The sequence below is a fragment of the Acipenser ruthenus genome, chromosome 6 (genome assembly GCF_902713425.1).
Source record: "Acipenser ruthenus chromosome 6, fAciRut3.2 maternal haplotype, whole genome shotgun sequence".
Lineage (NCBI taxonomy): Eukaryota > Metazoa > Chordata > Actinopteri > Acipenseriformes > Acipenseridae > Acipenser > Acipenser ruthenus.
The window spans coordinates 76,655,322-76,669,190 of record NC_081194.1 but is presented as its reverse complement, the minus strand read 5'-3'; the positions used below and the strand labels follow the sequence as shown (position 1 = coordinate 76,669,190).

General features: G+C 41.5%; 1 protein-coding gene across 2 annotated transcripts in view; it reads right to left on the bottom strand.

The window, feature by feature from the left end:
• LOC117410905 (monocarboxylate transporter 10-like) overlaps positions 1 to 13,869 on the bottom strand; it is a 65,085-nt gene that overhangs the window by 14,137 nt on the left and 37,079 nt on the right. For both annotated transcript variants that reach the window (XM_034017845.3, XM_059025829.1), the window contains exons 2-3: positions 9,222 to 9,366; positions 4,705 to 5,128 (exon numbers count right to left, since the gene is read on the bottom strand). In XM_034017845.3, coding sequence (XP_033873736.3) covers positions 4,705 to 5,128; positions 9,222 to 9,366 — 569 coding nt within the window. The remainder of the gene's footprint in view (positions 1 to 4,704; positions 5,129 to 9,221; positions 9,367 to 13,869) is intronic.

The following is a 13,869-nucleotide window of genomic DNA, read 5'->3' as shown; positions in this document are numbered from 1 at the left end:
ACAAACAAATGAGTGGTCTGGTTCTCTGTGGCTCTAGCCTTGATTTCTGCTGTGCAAAGTAAACCAAAACAGGTGGTGTATGACCTTGTTCCTCCCCCAGCCTTTACAGTGAATTTAAATACCATGAAGTACACATTTCTGTGTCCACAAGCATTTGAGAGTCAGAGCCGACAGGCCAGGTTGTAAGTCAAACAATGTGACTATTTTCAAACACAGCTGAGGGGGGGTCAGGATAAACGCAGGGACTACACTTAGCAATCAGGTTCATTGAACTTCTGTAAATGTAATTCTGTAAATGTAATTCTGCTTGATTTTCTACACTCCACGCTAACAGCTGCCCAAAATAGTACATATATATATAGTTATAGCATGCCTACACATGATATATAGTTTGCTAAAAGTTACATACAATGGAAAACAATATCTGATTTATACAAGTAATACTTCTATTTAACAAGGAGTGAATTAAATGATGGCAGTTGACGGTGATTATTTCTTCCTAACAGCTATTGGTTTGACATGTGCTTAAGTCTTCCCTTATGTGTCGACCCTATCAATGTGAAAAACAACTAAACTCTATCTAGTCTGTAACTTGCAGTTGCAAGATGTAGACTAAACTGCTTAAAGCACCCTGCGATTCAAAGCGATGTATTGCCAGTTATCTTTAATCTACCTGCAATGGTTTTTAGGTCTACATTTTATAAAGCCACTGTAATTAATGCATCTAAATAGTTGTTAGCTCATTGCACAGGAAGTGATTACACATTGTACATGAAACACCTGTATATCTTGACTTAGAGTTGCAAGTGCTCTGTAACAAAACTGATTTGAAAGCCTTGGTTAACCCTCCTTTAGGCCCTCCAGAAGTAACAGCTGAGCAACGGTAGCGTGGCCATCGGAATTTTTTTTGTCTCATTAGATATTGCTTTGTACAAATTGACGACATTAGCGACACGAATTGTAGCACCCTCGTGGTCAGTTAGCAAGCTACTCACTCAGTCTTCAGGCTTCACTAGTTGAACACTGTCTCTGCGGCAGCGCCCCATTTTTCAAGCCGTTTCAATCTTGAGTCTGCCTGCGTTTTTATCTCCTTTATTTTAGCGATTGCGTTTGCTTGCTTCGTTGTATATAGTGCTATTTATTTATAGTTTATTGTATAGACATTTTAAAGATTTTATTTAACCGTATGTGTAATCGTAATTTTGGAACCTTGTGGCCAGACGAATCGATTGTTTGGAAAGCAAGGTACATTTCCATGTTTTTATTATGTTTATTTTAAGATTTTCGAACGTTTATGTTAAAAGTTAACGATTACTATAATAAACCATTTAATAGTTTTTATTTGTATGATCTAAAAAAATAAAATCAACAGGATTTTCAAACAACTAAATCTTGTAAAGTTTAATATTTTACGATATTTACCATTTTTGTGTAGGACTAACCGTTTAAGAAAATCGAGATTGAAATTTTCATAGCCGTGTGCATACCTGTATCTCCCTTTACATAAAATTTGATTATTTAAACTTCTTTTGCATACAGAATTCTATTGCTAGCAAATACCTACTATCATTAAATAGAGATAGCTTCCCTTATTAATAAGCTGCGGAGTGAGTATTAATTGAGATAATTTCAGTATTCTGTACATGATACATGATGAATTCATAATTGTTTTTGCAATACGTAATACATACTTAGGTCCTTCCCTCCTATTAGTCTTAGGCCCCTCATAACCTTAATCTGACTGTACTCCCTATTTTTCAAAACCTATTAGATATCAACCCTGCCAAACTAATCTTACCATGGAATTTGCTGAGTGATGGTGGTTAAAGTTCATAATTGTGTCTGTACACAACACAAAAAAAGTGCGGAAGTTGAGGTTTTTATGCTTGTCATAGAAAAGATAAGAGAAAGCTAAATAAAGACCAGTGGGTTCAGTCATGTACGTCTTTGGAGCCCTATAGGAAGTTTTAGGGTGGTAGGAATCTGGGATAACCAAACTCAGCATTAACCATCTGGTGGTTTTTCCCAATGCTTCCTGGATAAACCTTGCGGGTTCATTGCATCAGCCAGTCTAACAGGAGCAGCCTGCTGTTTCTCTATGCAGCCCACAGTATATGTTGTTGCTGAAATTCTCTGAGAAATAATAGGCTGAGGAACAAGGTTGGGCTGTCAGTGTTGCTGAAAATCTTATTGTAGGTGGGGCCAGTGCAGTGACACTGCTGAGAAACTTTTTGATCAACATTGGCCATGTATCTATCTAGAAACTTTGAGCACAGCATGACATTGCATCGCTGGCTTAATCTAAAGCAGCCAATGTAAACGCCTATAGTTTATTTTATAATTATATACAAAATGAGAAAGAAACAAATACATGGGGCTTGTTTCAGTCCAAGCAATGGCAACATTGCTTATGGGGCTGTGCTGGCACCAATCACAATGAACATGTCAGAAGTCACACCGCATCTGGTTCATATTGTGGAATCTGGTTACCCATTCATTTCAACTGAACACAGATTTTCTGCCACGCTGTTACTCAACATTTTATTTTTGTAAGTCATTTTAAGTCATTGCTTCAACAAAAAATAAATACTGAAATATATGATGTGGTCAGTGGAGAGCTTAGGAGTGTCACCTCAGGCCTGTGCGGATAGGTCAGTGGAACAGCAATGTAAGATCATAAAACAGACCCAACTGCATCCAAAAAACAGAAGAGGAGGCCTCAGGAAATACACCGTAATCTACAGCTCTCTTCTTACTCCTTAACTTGGCCTCTCCACTAAAACCCCTCCCCTCATTCAGTTCTATCACTTTCTCTGTACAAATACTTCTGTACATAACATAATAAACAGTGGTGATGTCTTGCTTAACTCTTAGATACTCAGGAAACATATTTGTTTTTCAGTGATAACCCTGCATGTCCAACAGTGTGCTCTGGGAAGCCTTCTCTGTGGAGAGAATTGCAGTTCTCGCGCTGGCAGAGTGCTGGGAGTAGCTGGGAGCTGCTCTGAATGAAACAGGAGGCTGCCCTTCCAGGCCCCTGGCCGCGTGGAAACATTGACTAGCCCAGGAAACGAGCTCTTGTTTGTGTCTGAATGAGAGCAGAGCGCACAGCTCCTGATTGGTTCATTTATGCTGCCCCTCGTCTCAGCCAGAGAGAGCACAAGGGCTTGCAGTGTGGGTGAGCTGCCTGTATCTGCGAAGTACAGCATCGCCCAGGTCTGCACTAGAGTGCAGGCAGGACTGCTATCTGTTTAAATACTGACTTCCAATGGCAGCTCTGACATGCACCGACGACAACAAACACCTTAGAGTAGGGAAAATATTATTGCAAAGGCTTTGCCAGTTATAAACACACATGCCTGGGCAGCTTTTTGTTATTTCTAGTGACAACCCTTTGACAAAAAAATGGACTGCTGTAAATGTTTATTTTCTAATCTGGACCATTGGGTGTTATTCACAAGACATCCAAGTGCTTAGCCCCATATACTGCATTGGTTTAAACCCTATTCTTTTGACCTGGCTTTTTCCTTTGATTATCCATGTTAATTCCCATGTATATTTTCCTTATAATGTCTCTGACCATCATTGCTTTTTAGACAGCCAGTTATATGGTCTGTTTATAGTAACTTGTAGCACACTACAACAAGAAATATAGCAAAAGACCAGTTCTTTTCTTGGAAAATGGGGAACAATGCTCTGGCCTCTCTGAGCATATTGTTTCACGATGTTTTGACCATTTGACTTTGTCAGGAAGCCAAAGTAATGAAATTGAGCTTATTTGAAGCTTTCTGCAAACAAACTAGTTTATTTTATTTCAGTGCATTACCCTACCCTGACAATCAGACTACAGTGGTAGAGAACATTCTTCACAATTAAAGTCTGAATGGACCAGGCAGTCAATAAATCTTCTAAAAAAATGTTTTGTGAATAAATACTATTAGATTTCTCTTACTCACTGCAAAAAAAAAAAAAAAAAAAACAGAAAATTATATTCTGACTAATGTGCTTGAAGCTTTCTAAGCTGATGGCAAACCTGTGGTCCTTTGGTATGTAAACTGAAAGTCTGCTCCCCAGTCTCAGACTAAGAATGCCATTTAAAGTGACAGGTGTCCAATGTATTTTTCATCTTCACCTCTATTGAAAAAAGTTTCCAAGGTAGGCTAGTGTTGTCAGCTAGAGAAGGAATACATCTCACCTCCACTAGCAGACCTGCCCCTGTAAGACACCACGCACATTAATATATACAGCAATGGCCAAAGGTTTTGCATCACCCTATAGAATTAACAAATTTTGCTTCATAATGTTGAATATAACCTGCTGAATAATGTTATGTTAACATACTGAATTACATAGCGCTTTGTAGTTTTCCGTATACTTAACGTAAAACTGACGAAACTTGAAAAATGTGACATTTCAGAATCTAACATGAAATACTGTACTACAATTATGGCTTTTGAGATATCATTTTGTAATTTCTTGGATTACATGATGTTAAATAAAAGATTTTAATTATGTCCACATCTATATATTTTTTTAAATTATGTCTCAATCCTGAAATTCTAGGTCATGGTAAACTTTTGAACATAGCTGTATGTCTATGTAAAAAAAAATAATAATAATAATAATAAAATAAAATAATAATTATGAACAAACTATAGCAAACAGCTTTGTGAACACCCCCGAAAAAGCACTAAAAATACTCACTAAATGGACGTAAGGCACAAAGTATCCAAAAAGCCCAGCTGGGATTCCCAGCGCCCAAATCCGGTACTCCACGGACTTCCAGATGTTGAAGTTGAAGATCTTGCTCAAACGCAGAGCCCTGCCCGTCTGGGGGGACCTGGGCTCAGGCATCAGGGGCTTGTAGGTGAAGACGACCAGCATGAGTATGAACATGAAGATGCTGATGATGCGGAAGGTGTTGTGCAGGCCCAGCCGGTTCAGCAGGAAGGAGAGGAGACTGGGCAGGGTGATAGTGAACACGCTGCTGCCAGCTGTCACAATGCCATTCACCAGGCCCAGACGCTTCTTAAAGTAGTGTCCCAGGATCACCAGGGAGGGCTGGTAAGCAAAGGAGCAGCCGCAGGCAAATACTATCCCATAAGTAAAGTACAGGGGACCCAGCGTACTGAACAAGAGAGAGGGAAGAGAAAACAGAAGACGTAAGCAGGTCTTTATTGGTCGTGATGAGGAGAGATACTTGCCTTCAACAGGTTATTAAAACAAGTGATTGTACTGTCTGCTGTGTTCCTGACCTAAACAAGATTGTTCCTCTCAATGTGTTTTCCTGGTGAAAGGTTTTTAATAAATACATACTGAGTTATAGTACTTGAGTGCTCGAGTACTCGAAAACAAAAATCATTACTAAAGTACTTCATTTATTGTTGTACTCGAAACAGCACTTTAATTCATAAATGTTAATTAAATTTATCATTGAACAGTTGGCAAATACCGCCTTCGTGCAGGAGTTTCTTTAATGAGAAAAAGCGGTTTGGCAAATTATTATTTCCAACTCATTCTGCTGCTGGAAGTTGTTGAGTTAAAAAGAGAAGTTCACGTCTGTTATGTACTGTGCATAGGCATACATAAAGTTACATAAAGTTATTTGAATGTATGCTGTATACAACTAAAATTAAATGAATGATGCTAGATTGGCTAGACGTCGCAACACACAGAACACAGAAGCAAGATTAGTCAGGAGAAAAACAAAGCACCCTTTACCAGCGTCTTTTTCTTCACGTTAGCTGGACAGCTGACACACCCTCACAGCTTAAGGTAAAATCAGGTTATATTATACATGGCTGAGACAACAAACTGGCTGGAGGCCACAGCATTAAGTGAATGTGATTGTTACCCCCCGGAATAAAGCCTGGCCGTGCCTGCTGATGCTTAGCAGAGGATTAAGTGCAAACGGATTCAAAGATTCATTTGAGCCCTGCTTTAATTAGCTCCAGCTGCTTGTTATTAACTTTAAACACCCACATTACACATCAGCTGTTACGTTTAAGTAACCTGTGCATTAAAACAAACAAGGTCTTTTTGGAAAATTGGTTTAAATTTATATCTGTTATATAGCACCATCCAAAACTTATCCAAACCTAGCACTCTGGAAGACGCCAACTACTAGACAGATCTGTACCCTCCCAGTACTACTGCACCTCTCTGTCTCACCTATCCGGCTATGACCGTCTCTCACATCCCTGTTCTGTCCTCTCGCTCCCGTCCTCTGTCCTCTCTCCCCCGCTGCTCTCCTAACCCCTCTAGCCTCATCCCTCTGCATCTCCAACCCTCCCACACTCTCTCTGGTGCACTCTGGAACTGTCACTTCTGCTAACAAAGCTGATTTCATCTCTGCCTTTGCCTCCCACCGCTCTCTCGATTTCCTTGCTCTAACTGAAACCTGTCTCTCTCCTGATAACACTGTAACTCCTTCTGCCCTGTCCTCTCTCTACATCCTGTCCCATACTCCGCGTCTCACTGGACGGGGAGGTGGGACTTGTCTTCTCCTCTCTCCCTCTTTACTCTTTTCTGTCCCCTCTGACCTCTCTTCACTCTCTGTTAACACCTTTGAATTTCACGCTGTCCAACTAACCTCTCCCTGTGAACCCCTGCTAATTGTACTGTACCGTCCCCCTGGACCTCTCACTCACTTTCTCAATGAACTCGACTATCTCCTGTCCTCCCTCCCCTCTCTGTCTACCCAAACTGTCCTGTTAGGTGATTTCAATTGTAGCAATTCCCATGCTACATAATGTGGGTGTAAGTCTCACCCACCTGTCCCTTTAATTAGGGTCAGTAGCCTGGCCAGCTTAAAACTTAATTTCGCACAGTTCCTTGCAACCACCCACTGTTCATCCTCTCTCCCCATTGGCTCATTCAAATACCAACTCCTCCAATCTCAGAGCTCCTTAGAAGTCAGCACCTGTACTAAAGCTGGCTGATTTGGCCTGGAGGCCATCTCTCCAACCCCACCCACTCTGCTGGATTCCTTCTCCTTCAATGTCTCTCTCTCCATCCCCTCTTACCCACAAAGCTGGACCTCACCTTCTCCAGGGCCTGCTGCCCCTCCACCCTCTCTGTCACCCCTCTGGACCTCTCTGATTACTATTTCATCTTTGTCTGTCTCTCCCCTTTCCCTACTCCACCTACCCCCACTGTTACCTCCAGCTGTAACTTCCACTCTCTCCCCCTCTGTCCTTGCCTCCACCGTGCTCTCACCTCCCCCCTATCGACTCCTTCGCCCAACTCTCTGTAGACTCTGCTACCTCCACCATCTTCTCCCCCCTCTGTCCCCTAACCTCCCGACCTCCCCAACCCTGGCTCTCCTCTGTGCTCCGCTCGGCAAAAACCGAACTGCCCTCTGCTGAAAAGAAACGGAAGAGAACCAAACTCCTGCTGCCCTAGACCTCTACCGCTCCCTCCTGTCCTCTTCCTCTATTCTCTCCTCTGGTAAATGCTCCTATTTCCAATCTATTATCCACTCCTCCACTAACAACCCATGGAAACTATTCTCTACCTTCTCCTCCCTCCTCAACGCTCCCCCCTCCTCCCTCCTATCTCATCTGATGACTTTGCCTCTTCTCCTCTGATATCCGCAAACTCTAACACCTCTCTCCCCCCCCACCTCCCGCTCCAACCCCAACACCCTGTCTCCCCTACTAACTCACCCTCCTTCTCTCCTCTCCCAGACTCTGACCTCTCCTCCCTCCTCCAGGGCCACAAACCCACCATGTGCGCCCTGGACCCCCTCCCCACTCACCTCTTTCAAGTTGCTTCTCCTGCTCTATTCCCCTTCATCTCTTCCCTTCAACACCTCTCTCATCACTGGCCTCTTTCCCTCTGCCTTCAAACAAGCCTTTATCACCCCCCTCCTCAAAAAACCCCCACCTCCCTCCAGAACTACCATCCTGTCTCCCTCTTACCCTTCCTCTCTAAAACCCTCGAGCTGGCAGTACACCGCCAACTCTCTGCTTTCCTGTCTAACCACTCTCTGCTCGACCCTCTCCAATCTGGTTTCCACTCTGCTCACTCCACTGAAACTGCTCCCCTGTCTGTCACTAACTTGCTAAACACTTCCCATGCTGCCTCTGTCTCCTCAGTCTCTCTGCTGCCTTTGACACTGTTGATCCCTATATTCTCCTATCCTCTCTCGCTGACCTGGGAATCTCTGGCACTGCTCTGGCCTGGTTCTCCTCCTACCTCTCCGACCACACCTACCAGGTAACCTGGCTCAACCTTCACACCTCTCCTCTCCTGTTCTCGCTTCTCCCACGCTACTCCACTGCTCTGCTTACTCCACTGGCTCCAGATCACCGCTCGCATCCAGTTCAAGACTCTTGTACTCGCTTCCCGATGCCTTGACCAGACTGCACCCAGCTACCTCCAGACCCTCATCTCACCCTACTCCCCCACCCAACCTGTCCGCTTCTCCTGCACTAGAAGACTGGCTGTACCTCCTCTACGCTCCCCTGCCTCCAGAGTGCGCTCCTTCTCCACCCTTGCCCCGCAGTGGTTCCTACGGATGTCAGGACTGCCCAGTCCCTGACCACCTTCCGGCGCCTCCTCAAGACACACCTCTTCAGACAACACCTGTAAAACTCAACTCTTCCCTTCTGGACTATATAGCACTCTGCCTTTTAATGCATTTTAACTTGCACTTATCTGCTCCCTATTTTACTGTATATAATCTTGCATTTAATCCAATCTGTAGTATTTTGTGTTTCACTTGCACTCGTATCTAACCCTGATGTAACTATCTGCTCTTGAATTGCCCCGATATCAAATTGTACTGTGTTTTGTATTTGCTCTTATTAGGACTGAAGTCATTGTATTTTGTATCTTGCTCTCAATTGTACTGTAATTCTTGATATGTATCTTATTTTGTATACAGCTGTAAATTGCCCAGGGTAAGGGTGTCTGCTATGAAATAAATTATTATTATTATTATAATAATAATACAGGTTCATGATAGAGCAAGTCTCTGCTCAAGCTCAACTAGGCGACCCTGTAGTGTAGTGTGGTGAGGTGAAATAGTCCCTGACTATTTTGCGTCCCCATGGGATCCCCAGCTAAGATGGCAAATTACCAGACAGGATGTTAACTTGCACTGTCATGCGTGCATGAGTCACCCCGCACACCAGGTGAGCAAGATCCCTACACACTTTTCACACTTCAATTGTAGAAGCATGGAGAACTGTACATTTTGTAAAAGTAAAGCATACCGGACAAAAGAGCTAGCAAGGAGACCAACTAAACCAACAGCAGCTCCAACCACGGCAGTCTTCCGGCACCCGTACAGGTCTGTGAACACACTGACGATGGGGGAACAGAAGAAGACCATTCCCATTGACAGAGAGCCGACCCAGGCTGTGGAAAGAACACAAATAGACTTGTCATTGGCCAGCATTTAAAACAAAACAACAACAAAAAAGCTATGACAGGCGTGATAATGCAATGTATCAGTGACTGTGGAAGGAAGACCTGTTCTGAAAATGCAGGTTTGTCATTCCAACTTTTAAATAAGAGCATTGAATTCAATTGTATAGGAGCCTGGCGGTCTGTTGTGTCTGTTCAGCTGCCACGCCTTCATACACTATTACATCCACATGCTTTTTCATATAGATATTTTTTTGGTTGCATTTGACAGGATGCTGATCTTTAAGCCCTTTTAAGACTGAAGGACTCTACCAGTTGCACTCGTACCTGGTCTAGAGCTGATACAATGCCTTCTCCATTTTTGATTCATGGTTTTCAGAAGATGTGTTTCTAACACATACACACCAGTTTGGCTCCTGCGTTTAGAATCAGCCATCGTTTTGCAATAACTGCTGGGTCGTCAAGCAAATGTTTATTTTTCCAGACTGTCAAGGAAGCTGAATGATAAAATGACATGGTGCATATTATACTGCAGTTCTGGCAACGGACAAGGTCATTTCACAATATTTTTAGAAACTAAATGGAAAATAGCAGGTTGACACATCACATATTAATCTCCAAAGTGCTAATTTCCATAGCTGTACTTTACCTTCCACTCGAGACAACCTAGGCCAAAGCAACTCAGCATACAGCTGAACCTGTACCCTACACACCACACACAAGAAGCAGATAAACACATTGGCCCTGACTATCAAAAGTATCTTCTGACAGTCTGAAACTCACTGACTCGAACGTTGTTTCCATCATAAAATGAAACACTTTTCTGCTGTTTTCCGACAGGTGGAATGGGTGGAATTTACATAAAGGTGGCAGATAACTATTCAGTATTTAAATGAGAACCCCTTATGTTAATGACGTCTTTTTTTAACGTCATTATAGGATTTCAATCAATGGACAGGTGGGATTGAAAGGTAGTAAAGGCAGAGAAAAACAAAACAGGCGTTTGTTTCAGGAGATAAGGAGAAAGAAGAGAAGATACATTTAATAGAACATAATAATAAAACAAGTACATTAGGACAAAGAGAAAAAGATACAAATATAGTTTTAATGTAATTTAGTAAATGTATGTTCTGTATTATTAAATTACAGTTTAATGAACCAGGTTGCACTTTATGAAGCTTACACACTTGAGTCTATAATATGATAGCATATGAACAACCCATGGCAAAGAATGATGAGGCTGTGAGTGTTACTGACAATGCATGACCTAAATCTTCTTTAACTTCATCACATAAATACAATATGGTAGCCTTATCCATTCAATATCTCCGTGATGTCCTTTGACGATACACTCGCGGGGTATACCTTCTGCATCATCTGTGATTCCTTACTTGGGGGTAGCTGCATTATCCCTTTCAACCTCTAAAATAGCAGCAATCCCTAGCAGCACATTGGGCTCCATCACCACAGTAGCCCACATCAGAGCCTTTTCATTTTATCACTGAGCCTGTTTGAAATAGGTTCCCACTTCCATTATGACTCTTTGAAACAGACGGAACCATTTCAGACGGAACACACTCAACATGACCACATCGACCCTTTTGATTTTTACACGGGAGGTACGTTAATTAGGTCCCACTTCATTTGCATAACGTTCCTCATACTGTCAGAATTGGGGTTTTGCGACTGTTCTCATCCTTCCTGGCCATTTTTTAATTTTGCTCGGAACACGAAAAACAGTTGGAAAGTTCAAACACCGCCACTAAGCCCTCCCCGACGGTCGGAAAAGCTTTGATATTCAGGGACATTCACACGCACAAGATGTCAGTGTTTGTGAGAATGTAGCATCTGTAAATAAGATGGCTACAGGAGCTCCCTCAGGAATCTGAATTACTCCACACTATCAGTAATTCATTTTTGATTGAAACATACAGTACTATGGGGGAAGTTGCGATATTAGTGTAAGACAGCTTCTTACACTGAATGTATTATCAAATTCCTATAGAATGTAAAAAACTATCATTATTCTGTTCTATGAGAAGTACAATTCAAAGGAATCACTGCAGATCTTCCCTATTATACGAATAAATCTTAATCTTAATAAATCCTAAAACCACCTTTTATAACAAAAACTATGACAACTCAGTGCAAATATTTAATGCTACAGTAACACTGCATAAATTAAACCACGAACAATCAGATATCTTTATCACAGTTGTTTGTTTGCTTATTTTACACTTTCTACACCATAAGGATAGCAGAGCCATAATTAAAATGTGACCCTAGGGATAGTCATCACATAATAGGCATCAGTAGCTTAGTGCCACCGAAAACCCTGGGAGACAAGCAGATTTACTGCAGTAGCTACACATTCTGTCAAACCACTGTGTGTAGTCTACAAAGTGAAATTCAGCTGCGATACTTGTATGAAAATAGCAATAGACAGGTCTCACTGTGAGGTTCAGTGTTTTAATTTTATTAGAAAATGTTATCACATGAAAAACACTACAGTGCCAAGTGTAACAAACGCTCTAAATACTGTAACCCATCCGAGAACAAGAAAAACTGATACATGGAGAACAACTGGAGGTGCCAGTTTTACCCCACTCTGCCCTTCTTGCCTAATACATATCAAGCTATCATCCCCTCTTCAAATATTTACCAAACATTTTAATGAGGAATCCGCCTCGCAATTTATTGCCACGTTTATTTCAATGCTTCAATAGATAATAATTCAATTTTCAAATACATGTAAAGTTATAAAATGTTAGTAAGCAAGGGTAAAATGCAGCCACTTTATCTCTACGCCCTGCCTCTAGAACAGTGGTCCTCAGAGTGGTGCCCGCGGCAGCTGTTCTTAAGTTATGAGTGGTGAACACATTTCTGTGGGGTCGTTGCGTGGGAAAATAAATAAAGCTTTAAACACGTTTTCCAACAAAAGCGTCACAGCAGTCTGGTGACAGTGCTGCTCGCTTATGCTGTGCTTGTACGTACTCGACATATTTTTTTTTCCTGAAGGGCCTCTGCGATACGATCAACCAATTGAATATCTGCGTTTTCTCTGTGGTAGCCCAATCATAAGTTAGCTGGGTGGGACATAAACTGTGTCTGTTTCAGTTGCAGGTACTGACAGTAAGTTTAACCAATAGGAGAGTCAAATATCTGCCAGGTTTTACGCAGCTGTCCAGTCACAAGCAAGCAGAGGTGGCGTGTTAATATGCTAGGTAAGCACTGAATATCGCCGACTGTTATTGATAAAAATAATACATTTCAGTATTTAGAAATTAATTTTCTCTCTTTGTATTTTTTTTAATTTCACCAGACAAGGGAAACACCATAGTAGATGTAGTTACAAATCCACTTTCTCTGAATAATTCTACTGGAGATCAGCGATCTTTAAAACAGAGTATTGTTGACAAATTTGCCAAATTGAAACAAAAGCGAGATGCTATATATATATATATATATATATATATATATATATATATATATATATATATATATATATATATATATATATATATATTGTAAGGCAGCGGGATGTGTGAGACAGCAGGGAGGGGGTTAAAACCTCCCGGAAAAGTAAAACGCGCCTTTTTGTTTATTGTTTAATTTAGTTTAGTTAATTGTTTTATTGTGTATTATCCCCTGCACCCGGGGGTGATTAAAAATTAGAACCGGGTGCAGGGTATTTAAGACGTGCAGCCAGTCTACACGGGGCTGCTGTGTGGAAAGCCCGCTTGGAAGTGTGTGCAAGCGTACGAGAGAGAAAAGTATTGCCGGTAAAGCTGTTGTTGGTGTGAAACCTGTGTTTATTTTGTTTTCTTGTTTGGCAGGTAAACGGCTTAGCCGTCCTGCGAGTCAGCCAGGGACCTGCCGTGTAGTTAGTGCTCGAAGAGGAGCTAGGTGTTTATTTTGTGTTTTATTAAAAAAGTAGCGCAACCGCCCTTGAAACTCCATTTCTGTTGTGCTGGTCGTAATTTTAAAGGGGCACGAACCCGTGTGTGGCGTGATCGTTTACTATATATATATATATATATATATATATATATATATATATATATATATATATATATATATATACACACAAATGGATTGTAGAGAGATATACAAATAAAGCATTACAAGAGCCAATCAAATCGCGTGAAAGTTGACTAACGGCTTCTACATTCGCAGCGTTTTAAAAGTCAAAATACAGTAGCTGCATACATGTTCGCCCTTTTTGGAGCTCATCAGTACAGCGCAACTGTATTTTGACTTCAGAAAGGCTCAGGAGAGTAAGTAAAAACAAAAAGGGCGAAACATGTTAATAAAATAATAATAGAATATTATTATTTGTTTACTTAGCAGACGCCTTTATCCAAGGCGACTTACAGAGACTAGGGTGTGTGAACTATGCATCAGCTGCAAAGTCACGTACAATTACATCTCACCCGAAAGACGGAGCACAAGGAGGTTAAGTGACTTGCTCAGGGTCACACAATGAGTCAGTGG